The 19,312-nt window shown below is 35.6% G+C and overlaps 1 protein-coding gene across 1 annotated transcript in view; it reads left to right on the top strand.

Moving 5' to 3' along the window:
- The window catches only part of RARS2 (arginyl-tRNA synthetase 2, mitochondrial), a 75,232-nt gene that overhangs the window by 15,285 nt on the left and 40,635 nt on the right, over positions 1–19,312 (top strand). The window contains exons 4-8 of the mRNA XM_044676369.1: positions 396–479; positions 8,859–8,956; positions 10,211–10,266; positions 15,973–16,056; positions 18,958–19,034. Coding sequence (XP_044532304.1) covers positions 396–479; positions 8,859–8,956; positions 10,211–10,266; positions 15,973–16,056; positions 18,958–19,034 — 399 coding nt within the window. The remainder of the gene's footprint in view (positions 1–395; positions 480–8,858; positions 8,957–10,210; positions 10,267–15,972; positions 16,057–18,957; positions 19,035–19,312) is intronic.

Genomic DNA, 19,312 nt, shown 5'->3' with positions numbered 1-19,312 from the left:
TTATTTACATTATGTACATAAGTGCAAGTGCTTTTAATATAAATCTATACATTGTAATGCTCAGATAGAAATAATGTGTAAACTTTGCATGTCAGTATAAATAATGTTGTGAAGGCAAGTCACTAGGTCACTACAAAAAGAATACAGAATTTCAAAAGAGAAGAATGACATCCTTGAGTGGGACTGTATTCCAAGCATAAGACAGAAAGGGATGAAAGGGCTAAATAAAGAAAGGAAAGCTAGAAAGAGATTATCTGGATAAAGAATAAGAGATAAGGATATAATGACTAAAAAGAAAAGAAACTGGATGCCCTTGCAACCCAAACTGTTACAATCTTACTATTTTATATGTTTCTTTTAATATAATACCTGATTTAATCTATTTATATCTCTAGTTAAAATGTGATACTGTGGTGAGTGAAATCAGCACTGGACCAGGAACAGTAAACTTTAAAATAAACAGGGAGCTGTTAACAAAGGTAAGAATTATTAGTATTTTATAATTTAAGGAAAAGCCATTCCCTAATCCTAAAAACCCTTCTAAGATGGAATATTTCATATTATAACTTTTTGAAATTTATCTTTTAGTCAACAAGTATTTATTGAGCACTTTCTATTCAGCCAGTGGTTTGAGTTTTTTGGGTTTTTTTATATACCCCTACTTTCTGTCTTAGTAGCAATTCTGCTGTCTTAGTAGCAATTTTAAGACAGAAGAGGTCTGGGCAATCAGGGTTAAGTATCTTGCCCAGAGTCACACAGCTAGGAAGTATCTGAGGTCACATTTGAACCCAGGTCCTTCTGACTCCAGGTCTAGTGCTCTGTCATTGTGCAACCTAGCAGCCCCTTAGATGATGTTTTTTAAAAACTTGTTATATTTCAGGTGCAGTGACAAAAATCAAACAGTTTCTGCTGTTAAGGAGCTTACATTTTATTGAGGAGATGCACATATTCACAAATAATGCAAATGACAAGATATTCTTTGTGCCTGTCACTTTACTAGGCACGATGGAAAATAAAAAGGATTTGTAAGGAGTATCTGCCTTCTAGGATCCTACATTCTGCCTGAAGACATTAGATTTCATTTCACAGTATTTAATCAATTCAAAATTGTCTGGTACAAGTAACAAATATAATCATAGAATTATAGACTAGACTTGAAAAGTGCTTTAAAAGCCATCTAATCCAAGACTTTTTTTATAGACAAGGAAACAGAAACCCAAATAGGTTAATGATTTGTCCTCAGTTAAGTGGTTTGGTTAAGTTAACAAGATTCTAATTATATTACTGTCCAAGCTTCAGAGAGAGAAAGATATCATTGTGGGCTTTTTCATGACAGTAGTCATTCTATTATTTCTTTTTTTTTTTTTTATTTTTTTTTTAAAGATTTTTTTTTTACCCTTAACTTCTGTCTATTGGTTCATAGGTGGAAGATTGGTAAGGGTGGGCAATGGGGGTCAAGTGACTTGCCCAGGGTCACACAACTGGGAAGTGTCTGAGGCTGGATTTGAACCTAGGACCTCCTGTCTCTAGGCCTGGCTCTCAATCCCCTGAGCTACCCAGCTGTCCTATTATTTCTTGATTAAGAAAATATATAATGACTAAAGCCTAAATTCTGTAACTTTTATAAATGAATTTGTGTCTTATTAATTGCAGTAGTATCTATATACATTTGAAAAAGCAGTCCATTTCTATGTAAAGCATATGTCAATCCACAAGTGGTATATGTACTTATTTATGGATTACATGTGGATCAAGAACCTGTTGTAATAATTTTATGGCACAGAGTTTTAAGAAACACTCTTTTAGAGCATCCCTAGTTTGGCATTTTGTTATAGTCTTGGTTTGATTTGTTCTTCATGTTCCAGTTTAGGATTTCTGAGATATTGACAACTTTGTGTTGTCCTAGTTTCATTTTTTATTTTGCTCAACATAATATATAAAATTGGTAAATTTTAATAATATAAAAAAGGTCATGCAAAATGTTTAACAGCCCACAGCATTTTCACTAGTTCTGATGGCAGTGAGCCTCAATAGCCTGAAAATGTTCCAGTGCCATGGGTTATGTAAGAAATAAAATTAATATAGAGTGATAAAATTAAAAATATCATGGTTTCAAAGGGTTTATTGAAAGCCATTTAGAAAAATGAAGCCACGTGCCTGTTGTTATTTTAAAGGGACCCGCCATTTACCTGTTCCTCCCATCCTCGCTCCTGCTCCACAATCACAAAGAAAAGGAAGTACCAATCCCATCCTCAGTCTTTATACTCCTGTTTACATTATTACACTTCTTGCCCACCTGATTACACAAGAGGAATCGTGGGAAATGTAGTTTGAAAGAGATCTAAATGTCCACAGGAATTTTAAATCAGGGACCTCAAAATTAGTTCAAGGACTCCCAAATTTCTAATATCACAGTTACAATTTGTATTTTTAAAAATCCTTAAATGTCTTCAGGCATATTTAAATCCATTACAGTTTCTTTCATACTTTCATTCTTCAATCTTTTTGTTGATATGCTTTTGTCTCTTAGTTCTATAAGGAATTTAATTAAGGGTTTTACTAAATATATGAGAATTCTAAATTAATATCGTGGTCACCAATTTAAAAATATTTATAGCTCAAGCCAAAATGACTTTTAGTAGTTTTATTTACAAAGAGGTGGAAAGAGTGAAAGTAGAGAAATGTAAGAAGAGGGTAGAGAAGATGTCTAGCCTATCACACTAAATGTTGCTTCTGTGCCCGGCTCAGCCCAGCAGGGCTTGTTAACCCTTGAACAGAGAACCTGATGTTCCACTCGTGGCATTCTCCAAAGGGGAAGGCCTCTGAGGAATTAATTTCTCTAGAAGCCAGGAAAAGAAGGCCAGCTACTCACTCAACCAAGACAGACTTCAGAGGAGAAGATTCAGGAGCAGTTCTCCCAGAAGCAGTCTGAGAGCCAAAGTCCCAGTCCAAGCCAACTCACCAGGAAAAGATCCAAGCCAAAGATCAAAGGAGCAGTCCCAAAAGCCAAGGTCACCTCCAAGAGGCAAGTCACCAGCCAAAGTTCTAAGCCGAAGATTCAAACCAACTAGAAGACCCCTTGGTCAGGAAATTCAGGACTTTTTATAGTCCTTTTTCCATGTCACTTCCTGTTCCTTCCTCCACTTAATGGAACCAATTGCAGTCTTTAAATTTGCCTAGCACTGCCCAGGGGTCAGACAGTTACCTCTGGGGTTGTCACCTCTCATCAAAGGATTCATAAGTTTCTGACTGATTAAGTTAAAAGGGTGGAGCACTTCAAGTAAGTGATTTATGAACTGTCTTTACTTAGTGTTAGGCAGGGGTATTTAAGTTTTTGGTTGATTAGGTCAAAATAGACAAAGAGAATAAAAAGTTCCCTTTCACAGTTCAAAGCCAATAAAGATTCTGTGCTATATATCTAATAGATTGTATGTATATATTGTTGAATGAACAGATGAATATTTCCCTCTTCTGATATTGGAGTATTTCATCTCTTTTGGCATAATATATTCAGCTAATAATCAGTAAACACCAAAGTTTCTATTTGTTTTATTCTAATTAGACTCCCTACTCAAATAACATACTTTTTAAAATGTCATTTAATAAAATCCTTTTTTTTAGTTACTTGACATTAAGTGATGTGTTATTCATTAGAATGTTGATTAATATTGTTTGAAGATGAAATATATTTGAGAAGAAGCTCTTTTGTGTCTTTTGACTAAATCTGATACAAATAACTAGAATTCATTTGATGTTTCATTTAAGGGGATCAGCCCCAGGCCATTGTAGACTGCATTGTTTCTCTAGTTGGCACTGCTCATAAAAGATCTCATGAGAAAGATTTTTTTCCCCTCAATTTCTGATTAGGATTGAACTAAAATGATAATGTATTGTGCTGCTTCTGCTTACTTTACCTACTTCCATTTCCTTACTTAGTCATATATTAAAGGAATAGCTTATTAAATTTGACTATACAGGTAGTCAAGAGTAAGCTTACTAAAGTTATTTTAGGCTAACATTGCCAAGTGCTTAGGTCCACATCTTTACGTATCAATTAAAAATGTAGCTTTATTAACTTAATATTGTTTGAATGTGATCCTCATGAAGCCGAGGTTGCCTCTTTGATTTTAGTATAGGTCAGTTAGCCTTTAACAAAGAAAAAATAGTAATAATAGCTGCTAACACATGTATAAGGCCTTCTATGTGCCAGATATTGGACTAAATGCTTTAGAAATATTGTCATTTCATTTGATCCTCATATTCTGGGAAGTAAATGCTATTATTATCCTTACTTTCCTGATTTGTCTCCTACTTGTCTGATCACTCCTACTCTGTCTCCTGTGTTGGATCTTCCATCCACTCATACCCTCTAATCATAGGTGTTAAGATTCTTTCCTAGGCCCTCTTCTCTTCAACCTTACTAGGTGATCTTACCAGTTCCCATAGATTTCGTTACCATCACAGATTTACTTATTATACCCCAAACCATCTTCTGACCTCTACTCTCACAATTCTGACTGCCTTTTGGACATTTAGAACTGGATGTCCAGGAGACATCTTAACTTTAATAAGTTAATTATTTATCTAAATTTATCTAATTTATTTATCTAATTTATTAGATATATATTATTAGATAAATATAAAAAATTTATCTAAATTATTTATCTAAAACAATCATTATCTTTCCCCCTAAACCCTGTGCCCTTCCTAGGGTGACACCTTCTTTCCAGGCTGTCAGGCACACAACTGAGCAATCATCCTCAACTTTTCACTCTCACTCCCCATATCCATTCCATTGCCAAAGCATGTCAAGTTTACTTTTGCAACATCTCTCATATATGTCCCTTTCCCTCCTCTGGCATTGGCATCTCTATAATGCAGGTCCTCATCATTTCATGCTTGAATAATTGCAGTAGCCTGCTGGCAAATCTGCCTATCTCAGGTCTCTTCCCTGCTACACTCTATCTCTCCTTCATTCAACCACCAAGTAGTTTTCCTAAAGCACAATGCCAACCATATCACCACCCTACTGAGGACACTCTAGTGATTCCCCATCTCCAGGATTAAGTACAAAATGCTTTGTTTGGCATTCAGATCTTTTCATAACCTCGCTACCCATAGTACTCCATCACTATCATATGACACAGTTTGTTTTGTTATTTCCCAATTGATGGATATCCCCTTGATTTCTAGTTATTTGCCACTACAAAGAGAATGCTATCAATATTTTGGAACATATAGATTCTTTTCCTTTTTCCCTAATCTACTTAGAAATAGACCTAGTAATGAATAGTATTGCTGGAACTAAGCACATACACAGTTTTATAGCTCTGGGTGTATGGAATTTTTTTTCTTCTGTGGTTACCTCAAGGATGCAGATTTGATGCTTTTTGGTAGTGTGACATCTGATTTAGAAAAACAATGATGAAAAACTTATAGTTGCTCTTACACCTTGATGTTCACTTAAGGTTTGATAGCACAGTTTATTCTGGCATGCTATAGGCATAGAACAGATGGAGAGCTCTTCTTATTCCAGTTTTAGGATGATGACCAGGTTGGCTCATTGTCTAGCTAGAGGAGAAAAATCTAATGTAATGAAGGCCCTTGAACATCTCCACTGTCTGATGCCTTAGCAGTGGCAGCTTACTTCTTCCTTTCTCAGGATTCTTTAACAATGCCTAGCCCTATACTGGTAGAATACAAAGAAGTGGATTCTAGCCTCCTTTTATGTGCTATTATGCATTTTACGCTGATGTTCACCTAATTGGTGGCATATTCTACTTAGATACATTCCATTATTACCATTAAGAAAATAAAATGGAATCTTGTGAGCCATAATATTCTATTTCATATATTGCCTATACTATAAGAAAACATCTGGAAATACATTTTGAGTTTCTTTAAAAATTCCCTCAACCCCTTTTTTCCCCTTTCTGTGTAATTGGTATACATTCCCTTTATTGCCATTGTGGTTTTTTCTTCTTTTTTTTTAATAACCCTTACTTTCTATCCTAGTAACAACTCTAAAACAGAAGGGCAAGGACTGTGCAGATGATGTTAAGTGATTTGCCCAGAGTCACTAGGCCAGGAAGCATCTGTGGCCAAATTTGAACCCAGGTCCTTCCAGCTTCCAGTTCTGGTGCTCTTTCCATCATGCTACCTAGTGCCCCACCACTGTGTTTCTAGGGTTGGCTCATGGAACCTAGTAAAAAACACTGAAGATAACTTTTTTTACATTTTTCTTTTTTTATCATGGCAAAATGCACCAGGGTATTGCCAGAAACCTATCTACTAGATTGTCAGCTCATCCCAATCAATAAACGTTTATGAAGTACCTGTTGTGGGCCAGGCACTATGTTATGCACTAGGTTTACAAAGATGAAGGCAAAAATATCCCATCCTCAAGAAGCTTATTTTCTATTGGGGTAGGGGAACAACATATAGACATAAGTAAATACAAAATATATGCTATGTAAATGCTAGGTTATTTTGGACATAGAGAGGTACCATTAGCCTACGTATTTGGAAATGTCTAAAGTAGGGTGAGGTGGTACTTGAGTTAAACTTTAAAGGAAACTAGGGATTCTAAAAGTTGGGGAAGGACTGCATTCCAGAAATGGAGGGGGGGAGACAATTTGTGTGAAGGCAGAGACCAGAGATAAGTGTGAAATAGCAACATATGTGACAGAATATAAATGCAATAAGAGGAGTAAAATGTAACAAGTCTGGAAATATCCACTGAGGCCAAGTTAGAAATGTTTTCATATGCCAATCAGAAGGGTTTGTATTTATTCGTAGATGCAATAGAGAGCCCCTGGAGCTTTTACAGCAAAAAAAAAAAAATTTAATGACATGATCAGACCCTTGTTTTAAAAATAACTTCTTAGTAGCTATTTGTAAGAGGAGTTAAAGAAAGAGTTTTGAGGTAGAAGGTCCAAGTAGGAGATATGTCAGTAGTCCATGTAAGAGGTCTAGGACTTGATTCTTATTGAAGTCTATGTTGGTCTGTTAGGATTTCATTTAAATACCATTTAATAAGACCTTAAGTTATTTTTTAAAGTATATGTTGATTTTTATTTATTTTTAATTTTTTTCATTGGCAAGGATTTATTTTCTCTCCAACTCTCCCTCCCCCACATCATCCCTCCAAACCCAAAAAAAAAAAAAAGAAAAGAAAATATATCTTGTAACAAATATGCAGTCAAGCAAAACAAAATTCTATGGTGGACATGTCCAAAATTGTGTAAAAACTTAAGTTATTAACATAAAAGTTGGTAATAGTGACTAAGGATTAGAAAAAACAATGATGTTAGCTGACATTTTGTGCAGGATTTGGTGTCAGAGGACCTTGGTTTGAATCCTAGGTACACTTACCACTAATAGTCTGAACTAGGGCAAAACATAAACTCCTTGAACCTTTGCAATTCCTGATTGATAAAATGAGGGCACTGGATTTGATGGCCTCTATTGTCCGTGTTATGTTTTATATGTCATAAAGCTTTACAGGTATTTTATGTTCATTGTCTCATCTGATCCTTATGCCACCTTGTGTGATCAGTGCTATAGGATGGTCACCATTTTAAAGGTGAAAAATTGAGGCTCAGAGGCAGATAAGTGGCTCAGTAGTTTGAGAACTAGGCCCAGATGAGAGATCCTGGATTCAAATTAGTTTTTAGACATTTCCTGGCTGTGTGACCCTGGGCAAGTCACTTAACCCTCATTGCCTTACTCCTCTGCCTTGGGAACTAATACTTAGAATTAATTCTAAGAACAATAGGTAAGGACTTTAAACAAAGAAAGAAAGAAAAGAAAAGAAAAACGAGCTCAAAGATGTTAAATAACTTGCATTTGGCCAACCAAGACAATTTATTTTCATTACAGGTAGAATATGAATTCAGCCGGCTCCTCCTTCAAGTCCAATACTACTTTCCACACTGCCCAGATAAATTTTAAATTAAGGGAAGATATGCTATATACAAAGATTATAATCTAGTGTCTACCATAATACTCTATAGAAACTGTATTCACTTCAAACTGTAGCATTTAAAACTACTGATCGCCTCATCTTTTTGGATACTTTTGGTCCCCGAGATAACTTTTGTTGTGTCTTTTTAAACTCTTAGAACATTTCTTTTTCTGTCTCTTTTGTTACTACCTCTTTTCCCTCTCCCTAGCATAGGTATCTTCCAAGGTTCTATCATTTGCCCTATTCTCCATATACGTTCTGTCTCTTGATTCATAAAACATAAATTATCACTTATTTTCATATGACTTTCAGATCTATATATCCAACTACAATCTTCCCCATAAATTTAACCTCATATTTCCAGTTGCCTCCTAGATTTTTTCACCTGAACATCCCACCTCAAATTCAACATGTTCAAAATTATGGTTTTTATCTTCCTCCCAAACAATTGGTCTTCTATTTTTATATTTCTCTTGATGTTACCAGTATCTTATTCACCCAGGCTCTGAAACTCGGTGTCATCTGTGACTTTTTTTTTTTTTTAAACCCTTACCTTCCATTTTGGAGTCAATACTGTATATTGGCTCCTAGGCAGAAGAGTGGTAAGGGTAGGCAATGGGGGTCAAGTGACTTGCCCAGGGTCACACAGCTGGGAAGTGTCTGAGGTCAGATTTGAACCTAGGACTTCCCGTCTCTAGGCCTGGCTCTCAATCCACTGAGCTACCCAGCTGCCCCCTGTAACTCTTTACTCTCAGTCTTTTCTAAGCTTCTTAAGGGTAGAGATTCCCATTGAGAAATTTAAGTCCTTTGTTAAAATAATAAAATAATTATTTTAAAACATTTTTTACAGTATCTTTTAAAAAACTAAATTCTACTTTCATTTATTTTTTAGACAGTACTACAACAAGTATTTGAAGATGGTGTAAATTATGGATTAAAAAGTGAACTTTTTTCTGGTCTTCCCCAGAAGAAGGTAGTGGTTGAATTTAGGTGAGTACATACTAACCAGGTTGTATGACTGACTTGGAAAGTACTTTTTAGGTTAGTGTTTTCAAACATTAACTACTTATATCATTTTCAGAAGCAAAAAAGTCAGGATTTGAGGTCGTACTTAATTATCTGAGACATGAGTTTATAGAAAACCAGTCTAGAGATTTGTCCTCTAATTGGAACCTTCTTTGTATCTTTTAAATAAATTATTATCATTTTTTTTTTTTTGGTAAAGGAATGTTATTCTGCACAGCCTCTTTTCAGGAGACATGTTGTTTAACTAAGAATTTTAAACTATTGAGAGTACAAAGCTTTATGTAAAATCACTAAAAGTCTGGGTTATGTTTTGTTATTTTAAATAATCTCATTAGTTATCCTTAAAATGCTTTTTATGGTCTGTTTTTAAATAACCAAAGAGAATCAAGTGCCCTACCAAATGTAGAGTTGGCCACGAGATTGATATATATCAACTACCCCCCTCCAAAATTTACTGTACATATTGATTTTGTTTCTATAGCAAATAAAGAATAGCAGTGACAATTTTTTACTTTCCTGCTTGGAAAGTAAAAAAATGCTGTAGACATTTGGTCTTCTAAGTTAATGTTTCAGTGGTAGGACTAAAAAATAATTCCCAGTGAATATAAGCCATACCCCTAAAATAAGAGTTCTCTGAAAGGAAAAACTAGGCCATACTCAGGTATGATATAAACTTGAATTGGGGGAAATGATTAGCCACTAATCAGAGACTTAGTAAATCAAAAAATTTCTTAGTAAATAAGGAATCAGAGGAAAGAAAATCAGATGGTTTCATGGATTATTTTATTCTGATGAACCTGGAAAAATAACCCATTCTATTTTTAGGATTATACCTTTCAAAAGGAATGACAAAATAATCCCCTTCCTTAAAAGTAGTGGGTTTACAATAACAAATCATCTCTGATTTTCAGATTCTTTTGATTCTGTCACACCAGTCTTCTATTTTACTACCTTATTTTTGCTTAAAATAATCTTTTTCCCATTTTTAATTAGTGATTTTATCTGGGTATGTGTAATGTCATTGTGATTAATGGTACCACCTCATAACTAGTAGGTTCTTTTCAGTTAAAGATAATTTCCTCTCCCCCCCCCACCCTAGCTTGGTTGACATTTTCCTGAAATTGCCTGATGTTCCTCCTCAAAACCCTTTACATTTTTAAAACTTTGCACAAGAATGTAATTCTTACAATATTGACTTTTTTGTTTTTGTTTTTGCAGTTCCCCTAACGTTGCCAAAAAATTTCATGTTGGACATTTGCGTTCTACAATCATAGGTGAGTGCTAAAGATTTTTTGGGGACTGTGCTGGAAGTCAGAATTACTACCAGTCCTTATTTATCTGAATGTGGACTTGATATTTAATAAAATGCACAATTAAGGCTAAAATGTGTTTTCGATTAAAAGATTAAAATTTAAAATTAAGTAATTTTTTCTAGACTTCTGATTATCCTGGAGACTTTTTAGTTTATCAACATTCCTTTTACAATGTGTTGACCAAAACAAGAGTATAGGAATGTAGCTGTAGTCTGGTCCATACAAAATGCATTGTAACTACGATCTCCCTCAGTCTCTACACTCTACTTCTGTTAATACAAGATTGCAAGAGTTGTTTGTTTTTTTATCTTTTTTATCAACCATGTCACATTGTTTGCTCACATTGAACCTGTGTTCAAATGAAATCCAGTTTTTTCATATGAATATCATTCCAGGTCTGTCAGTCTGTCCTATTCTCAACAATTGGTTTTTAATTTAAATTCATGATACTTTTAATTAGATAAACTTCATTTCAGGAGGTCCAAAACCAGTGTTATAGTGAATAAACAGATGTTGAAAGGAGCAGATGAATGGCTGAATGAATAAATGAAATGATGAGCTAGGATTAGTGCAGTCATTTGGTCAGAGCCAAAAACTGAACTTGTGTCTGACAGGATAAGGATTGCTTTTTTTGATGAAAGACTTTGAATTGATTGGCTTATAGTGATAACTAGACAAACTCAGCTCAAAATCCATCAAACTGGAGAATGTTGCATTTATTCTTTCATTCTCCTCTATTTGCCTCTTTCCCTTCTTTCTTTTTGCCCCTTATTTTCTCTCTATGATTTCATCATTGTAAGAAGTTCCTGATTAGGAAGTTTTTCTGCCCTTACACTGGTATCTCCTCTGCTACTTAGAGTCTTAGAGCCTGAGGCTCCAAGGGCTTAGATGATTTACCAGGCTGACAAATCTAATCAGGATCAAGGTGATCTCTAGACTCAGCTTTTGATTCTAAGACCAACTTTTTATCCACTATACCAGTAATGGGAAAACTACAGCCTGCAGGCCAGATGTAACCCCCTGAAATGTTCTATCTGGCTGCACAATATTATTCCTAATCTGACGAATACAATGAGTAGGATACAATACAATGAAACTTCGAAATACTTGCCTTAGAAACAGACTGACAGATGAGCATTTCCTTTCCTTTGGCCCCCTCTTTAAAAAGTTTGCCCATCACTGCACTATACAATGCCATGATATTCTCTACTTTTTTTTTAATGTCTTCTTGATATTTTATTTTTAACATAAATTTCACTTTTTGGTGACTCCTTTATAGCCCCCAATACCCTCCTCTGTAACAAATAAAGTGCAGTTAAATGAAACAAACATCTGAAAACATCTAAAAATACATAACTCATTCTGTATCCTATAGTTGACCACCTCTGCCAAAAGGAAAGAGACATAATTGACCTTCATTCCTTTAAGGTCATGACTATCCATCTTGCTGTTGCTTTTCTTTTCTGCCCTATTACCATCATTATTTCCATCTTTTTTTGGGGGGGGTCTGTTTACTTTGCTCTTCATGAGTCATATGTCTTTATGTTTTGCTGAATTCTTTATATTTGTCAATCTTCTTTAATAATCAGTTTGATATAGCATAATTTGTTCAGTCATTCCCCACTTAATTAATGGGTTTTCTTTCTAGTTCGTTGCTTCTGCCAAAATGATGAATAATTTGTTATATATGGGAACTTTCCAGTTGTCTTTTACCTCCATCAGGTATAATCTGATCATAGATAAAAGAAGATAAATAAAACAGGAGATAGTTTAGTCATTGTTTTTAGTGTAATTCTAATTTGTTAAGGAAAACAATTGAACCAGTTCATATTACATCAGTATGTTTGTTTTCCCATAGTCTCTCTGACATTTACCAGTTTCATCTTTTTCTATCTAGAGGCAGGTATGGAATAGTGGATAAAATGATCAGGAAGACCTGTGTTTAGTTCCTGCTTCAGATGCTTATTCATTGCATGATCTTGGGAAAACCCATTAACTTTTCAGAATATCAGTTTTCTCATCTGTAAATGAGGGGGTTGGATGCAACTTTGATGGTCCCTTTCACCTCTAAATCTACTATCTTATGATCCTATAAAGTGTATAGAAGTAAATTCTGTACTCTGCATTTTAGAAACAAACCTTCCAAAAACAATTTAAAAATTATTCTAATGAGAACATTTCTTTTTAGAGAAAGAGGACCAAAAGTGGATAGAGCCAGTCTATAATTCCAAAAATATCTCTCCAAGAATCCATTTTTAGGCTTTTTTAGAACAATAGATAGTATTATATAATGAAACATAGTTATACAGCTCTGGTTAAAGTTCAGTGAACATTTTGCTTCAACATATAAACAATTGTCAATTTAACTTTTACAACATACTCAGGGAATCATTTTCCTAAAATCATTCTCTTCACGGGTTCTCATTTCCAGTTGGTGGCAGATGAAATGAAGATATTTACATTTAGTAAAGTAATCAGAGACTTCTTCCATCTATTCTTTTAATCTGGCTAAGGAGGATCTGTGAGAGGTTCCTTACCTTTGTCCAGTCACTGCTCTAAATTCTTCAGGGAATAGTCATTTCCTTAGCTGATCCTGAGATGGAAGGGGTACAGGATGTGGTTTGGGGATTGATAGTAAAAGAAAGTCTAATAAAGTTGTTTTTTTTTTCCTTATTAGTTTATAGCATTGATGGCAAAACTTTTAGAGACTGTGCAGTGCCCCTCCCCCCCACCATGCTGGGTATGCCCACCCCCCTTACCCCACACAGGGAAGGGAGGGCTGCTGGGTGGAGGGGCAAGTGGTGTGAGGAAGGTCCTCAGTGAGTGTAGAGAGGGGGAGGAGAGTGTCCCCAGCACTCTGTTCCCCTCCAGCTCTGCAGCCTGTGAGCCTTACCGGCTGTGAGCTCCCACTGGGCTGCTGGGTAGAGGGGCAAGTCATGTGAAAAGTCATCAGGCACAATGGAGAGGGGGAGGAGAGCAGCTCCACCCTAGTCCCTCTGCCTTTCTAGAAATGAACTGGGGGGAAGGGGACACACATGCCCTCAGAGAGCACTCAAAGAGTGCCATCTTTGACACCTGTGCCATAAGTTTGCCATCACTGGTCTATAGTCTTCAAGCTAAGATTAATGTTAAATATACTTGATGTTTCTAAAAAAGGTAGCAGGGGGAGCTTTACACAGCTTCCACACTTGAAAACTGTAATGGAGGGTTATCAGGGATATTTACTATTACTAATTGTGGGTTCACACTGGGGTGAGAGAGACAGGAATGACAGATGAACAGGACCCAACAAGGTAGGGAGACCAAGTTTAACTACTAGGAGGTTATAGTTGCTGGAAATGGCAGTTAGGCCCCAACAGTCACTCAGCCCACCTAGGCAAGGGCCTATGGATCCAGCAGGCAAATGGCAAAGGTTTATAACAATTTTTAATCAGGGACTGCAAGATTAAGGATGGGAATTGGGATTCTACATTTACAAGCTAAGGGCAAACCACAGGGACAGTGGAAAGACTTGACTACACTAAACTAAGACCTAAGCCAGGCAGGGCCCAGAGAATAACAGGACTGGAGTGGAAATCCTCACAGTAGAGTCCAGAGATGGTTTCAGGATGCCAGGAACCAACTCCTCCAGAACTGATGGTCCAAAGCAGCCCAATAGGGAGAGGAGCCTGCAAGCTGTCCACCAGATCGCAGATCACTCCCTACTTAGTGCTGTTGTGCAGAATAGATGTCCTCTGCTTCCAGCCTTCACCACACTCCAGGATCCCAGGGAATCAGGGTGCAACTCCACTAGCTCTGAGGTCTCCCAGGGAATCAGTTACTACTTGTAACTCCCACCATGGAGTCCCTCTCAGAGAGTGCAAGCAACTTCCTGCTTCCCCATTCCATCTTGGAATTCTCCAGTCCTTCCTGCTAGGTCCACATTAACTATATATAAACTAATATAAATAATCCTCACAACAAACCCCAGTATTGTTTTATTTTGCATTTGTGGCACTCTAGCACACAAGGGTTAGGACCTCCCAGAATTGGAAGGTGATTAAATTAACTTTGGTGATTAAAATCTAAAGATGGGCAGTGTAGACTTAATCTAATTATCACACCACTGAGCTAAGTCCACCTAAGCTACCCCCTGGGTTCCTTTTCAAGGAGGGATTTCAACTTTGAAAATTTATACTTTGGTTATTTTTTACCTTTGTTTTTGGTGGCAAGGAGCAGAAAATGGGAGATTGGCTTCTGTTGTGATTAAGCAGTTAATCTCAGTACTGTGGTGGTCATCAACGATTGAATGGAAGATTGGACTGTCTTTCCTTTACTTAGAGTATCTATCTAGCCAGCCAGTCATGCCCTGAGAACTTACCTTATACAATGCCCATATCTGGTAAATGCAGACAATAATGGTTCTGGTGAGTAGGTAGTTGTGCTTCATTATCTCTTCTCTGTGACAATTGTGGGTTTTCCATTACTTAAGACTTCCTTGTAGTGGTCTTTTCATTTACATTATTGTCTTCATTGCATGTATTGTTTTTGTGGTTTTGCTTATTTCACCCTGCCTCAGTTCTTGCCAATGGTTTCATTTCTCTGAATTCATCATATTTGTCTTTTTTTTCCTGCACAATAATATCCCATTATATTCATGTGTTGGTGTTCAGTCATGTCCACCTCTTTCATGACCATGCAAGGAATGTCTGTGAGGTTTTCTTGGGAGTGATAGAAGAGTGGTTTGCTATTTCCTTCCCTAGTGGATTAAGACAAACAGAGGTTAAATGACTTGCCCAGGGTCACATAGCTAGTAGGTATATGAAGCCAGATTTGAATTATGGTCTTCCTTTAGGCCTAGAACTATAGCCCTTGAGCCACTTACCTGCCTCCTGTATTCACATACCACAATTCTTCTGAGTTCTTTGCTACCATAGAGTGAGTGCTTTTCTGAATGCTTTGGTGTTCATTACCTCTGTGGCCTCCTTTCCCCAAGTCTTTTTTTATATGAACTTCTGACTAATCAGCTTTCTCCTTTGCATTAATTTAGTTGTTTTCTTAAAATCTAGGTGTTAGTTATAATATTGATCCTTTTATTACTGTCAAATTAATAGCTAGAAAAGATGGCTCTTGCTGCCATCTATAGATTAGAAAAGAAAAGCAAAAAGAGACAACCCCCCCACCCCCAAGGAAAACTTGCAATATTCTAGGCATGATGTGGTTATGTATTGGATTACATAATGCTCCCCTCAGAAGAGAAAAAAATCCATAATGTCATCAGTGAAAGGTAAGAGTTCTAGAAAGAAGCAAAATGAGCTATTTGCAAATTGGCCTCAGGTGAAAGAGACTTTTTTTACAGATTGGTGGAAATTACATAGACCACAGCAGAAACAAAAAAGACATAGTCTCATTACCTATTATGAACCTTCCTTGCCTGAAATTGGTTTAGTAATTGGTAAATTTTTTTGTCCACAAATCTTGCTAATAGAGGAAAATCTATGCATATAAAGTAAAAAGTAATTCCTTCTTGATTCTGTCACAGTGTAATGAAAGCTAATAAAAAATTAACTCACATGATGAATTTCAAGCAAATGGACAATGTACAGTGCTAGACTTCAGTTATGGAGAATTAGAAAGGTCTTGTGCTTGAATTGATGGTAAGAATTAAAAACATTTGTTGTTTTCTAGGGAATTTTATAGCGAATCTCAAGGAGGCATTAGGACACCAAGTAACAAGAATAAATTACTTTGGAGATTGGGGCATGCAATTTGGTAAATATGTTTGGGATTGGCTTTTCCCCCTATTTAGTTGTAAACTATAACCTCGCTTTGTTTTTATTAATTTGTACAAATAAAAATGTATTCACTGAAATAGACTTTTCTACTTAACCTTAAGATTTGGAAGGAGATGTCTTTTTCTCCCCTCAAAAATCTTATATTAATGGGCAAGCTATAGAGCAAAACTGTATAGTAAAATTTTATCTGTCTAATTCAATATCTTTGTGGAAATCTAGATTTTTGTTAAAATTTAAATTGCTTCTGATTCTGGATTTCTTAGTTAAGTGCAAACATTCAGAGTCCAAAAGGATGTGAGTAATCAGCACCAATTTGTTTTCTCCATCATTCTCTTTTCCCCACACATCTCCTTCTAGCCTCATGACCTCAGTCATTTTAATTCTGTCCAGCCCAGCTCTTTTATGCCTCATTGCACAGAGTCTGCCCATTGTATCATTTACCCCTGTCAGCATTAAGACAAAGAACTGCCATTTTCCATTTCCCTCTCTACTGCCAGAGGGGAGCAAAAGGAAGAAGAGAGTAGAAAAGTTAAAAGGGAGACAGAAAGTAAAGTAAAATGCCCTGGGAACCTCCAGCATTCTAAAAATATTCAGAACCTCAGGTAAACCAGTTCTTGGAATAAGGAGGGCCAAGATGGACTGGTTTTTTATTCTCTGTTAAAATAAACATGAGCCTAGTTTACAATGTGCCAAAATAGATTTTTGACAATGTATAACAATCTCAAATAAAATATGATTTTGAGACATAAATTGAAATATATAACAGATTTGAACTATAAAATGTGTTCCTCATTTAGGAAGGAAAATTAAAACACAGGAAGTTCAACAACAAAATTTATATAACAGTTCTTTGGAAGGAATTTTCCCCTTAATTCCAGAATGTCCTAATATGTGTAGACAGTACCTTTTTGGATTACTAAAATGTTAACTTTTAGACTAAAAATGTTCACTGCAATATATTTGCTATTCATAGGCTCAGCAATAAGAGATCATGTCTTAAAATTTGCTATCCTTCAGCAACCCAGAATACAGCTTGGAATTCCATGGCCTAGGCCTCCTTCCTAGCTTTGATGGTCCAGTTTCAATAGTTGTCCTCAGCTTGTGCTACCTTAACTCTTGACCAAGTTAGACATTTAATATCTATTAAAGAAAATATGACCCTCATGGCCCAAGTTATACCTCCATGATTTTATGATGATACCTCTCTGGAGCACTGCTCTCATTATTATCTATCAGCATTTCCATTATAATCATCATTGTGGAAGAAAGTAATTTGGGCTGTTTCAGTCATACATACCCTGTGGAAAGTTTGTAGACAGGTTTAAGCACAAAGCCAGATTTTTATATACAGAGAATAAGTGTGTGTGGATATTTGTGTGTCCACCCAAGAATAAATATTGATACACACAGGTGAATGTTAAGGGGGCTTTATTTTCTCCATTTCTGTTTTTGTAGTATTGCAAGCAGTTTTCCTCACCTTATTCTCATGATTTTTAAAATCTAGGATCTGGACAGCTGCTGATCATTTAGCAAATTCCTTATTACAGATATATTGTGTGCCTGTGGTATACCCACACTAAAAATCAGAGCATATGGTTTAAAAAGCCTATTATTTAATTAAGAGGTCACTTAAAACAAACAAACACAAAACAATCTTAATTGTCCCGGACAACTTGGATATGTAATTGCCTTATATGTGGGACATGATCTTTATGTATGTGAGAAAGTATATCTGATAGTCCATTATCTCTTGGATGATTGAGTAGATGGCTTTAGAATATCTACCATGACAATTCCCTTTCATTTTAAAATGTTACTATAGTTCTATAGGCAAATGAATTTTTAAAAAATCTGAAGATTGTTTCCTATGAAATTATTGCGAATGGACTCATACTACAAAAATACTTTCAGAATGAAACTGTAGAATCTGCTTTTACCAAAATGCTTTTTGAGCATAAATATAGCTTTTTAGAAAGGTATTTTTCTCATCCCATGTCTCTTAAAAAGACATCTTGATTTTTTGCATTAAAACCTAAAAACTACTACTATCATTCATATTTATTACATCATTTATATTCAATTCATATTTTATGAACATAACTTGATTAGAGTTATGGTTTTGGCAGTGGTGAAATGAAAATTAATACAAAAAGTTTTCTATTAATAGTATTATGCATGAAATGTGAAGCAAAATTCTCACTTGGAATTAAAGATAATTTTATAGACATAGTGTTTTTTCTAGAATTTATCTTCAAAAGCCAGTAAATCTTCAAAAGCCAGTAAATCTAAGTATGTAAATAATAATATCTAGGATTTACGTTACACTTTAATGTTTGCAAAGCAATTTACTCTATCATTACAGGTAATGTTCTGTTATTATCCTATTTGACAGATAGTCAAAGGATATATGTATGATCAAATGCAGGTTAAGTTTTTAATTCAGTAGAGTTAAATAAGGAATCTATCTGAATATCTTGAATTATTCCACTATCCTAGTTATGCTGAAAATAGATACATAACAGATATATACACATTGCATATGTAATAGAACTTACTTTTATGCAATTATCTCCTTCATAGATGATCTGATATATAAGAATAAAAAGTAGCTGTAGGAATTCACAGAAGCCAGGCAAAATATGGGAAGCAGGATTATTTTATACCAATTTATACTGAGCATTTATGTTTGACTTATGTTGACTGGCTTGGATTTTGGAGAGATACAGACATGTTGATTATCAAAAGATACTAATGCCCTATCTTATTGTCAAGATTTGAGTTTTGTAGGAAAGATTGACCTTTTTCATAGAAATATGTTCATCACATGTTCTTTAGCATCCCTTTTCACAGTTTATTAATTTACTAATCATTATTTTAGGTCTCTTGGGAACTGGCTTTCAGCTGTTTGGCTATGAAGAAAAACTTCACTCCAATCCTTTGCAGCATCTCTTTGAGGTGAGTTATTTTTAAATATCCTTACCTCATCCCTCCCTCCCCTACCCACCCAATCCCCACCTGTACCTGTTTGTCTTTTGCAGTGCAAGATCCTCCATGATTGGCCTGCCACAGATCATAGATCAAGTTCATCCACTCCGCCAAAGAGCTTTTTAGAAAATTTAGGTGCCATTCTTGACCTCACAAATAAATGTATACACTCTTGTTAATGCATTCTCCTTCCCCAAATTGCCTTCTGTCATCTGTTTAAATGTTATATACCTCAATAAATATAAATA

Source organism: Gracilinanus agilis, chromosome 4 (assembly GCF_016433145.1).
Source record: "Gracilinanus agilis isolate LMUSP501 chromosome 4, AgileGrace, whole genome shotgun sequence".
Lineage (NCBI taxonomy): Eukaryota > Metazoa > Chordata > Mammalia > Didelphimorphia > Didelphidae > Gracilinanus > Gracilinanus agilis.
Note: the sequence above shows the minus strand (reverse complement) of the source record. Positions and strands in the feature narration are given on the sequence as shown.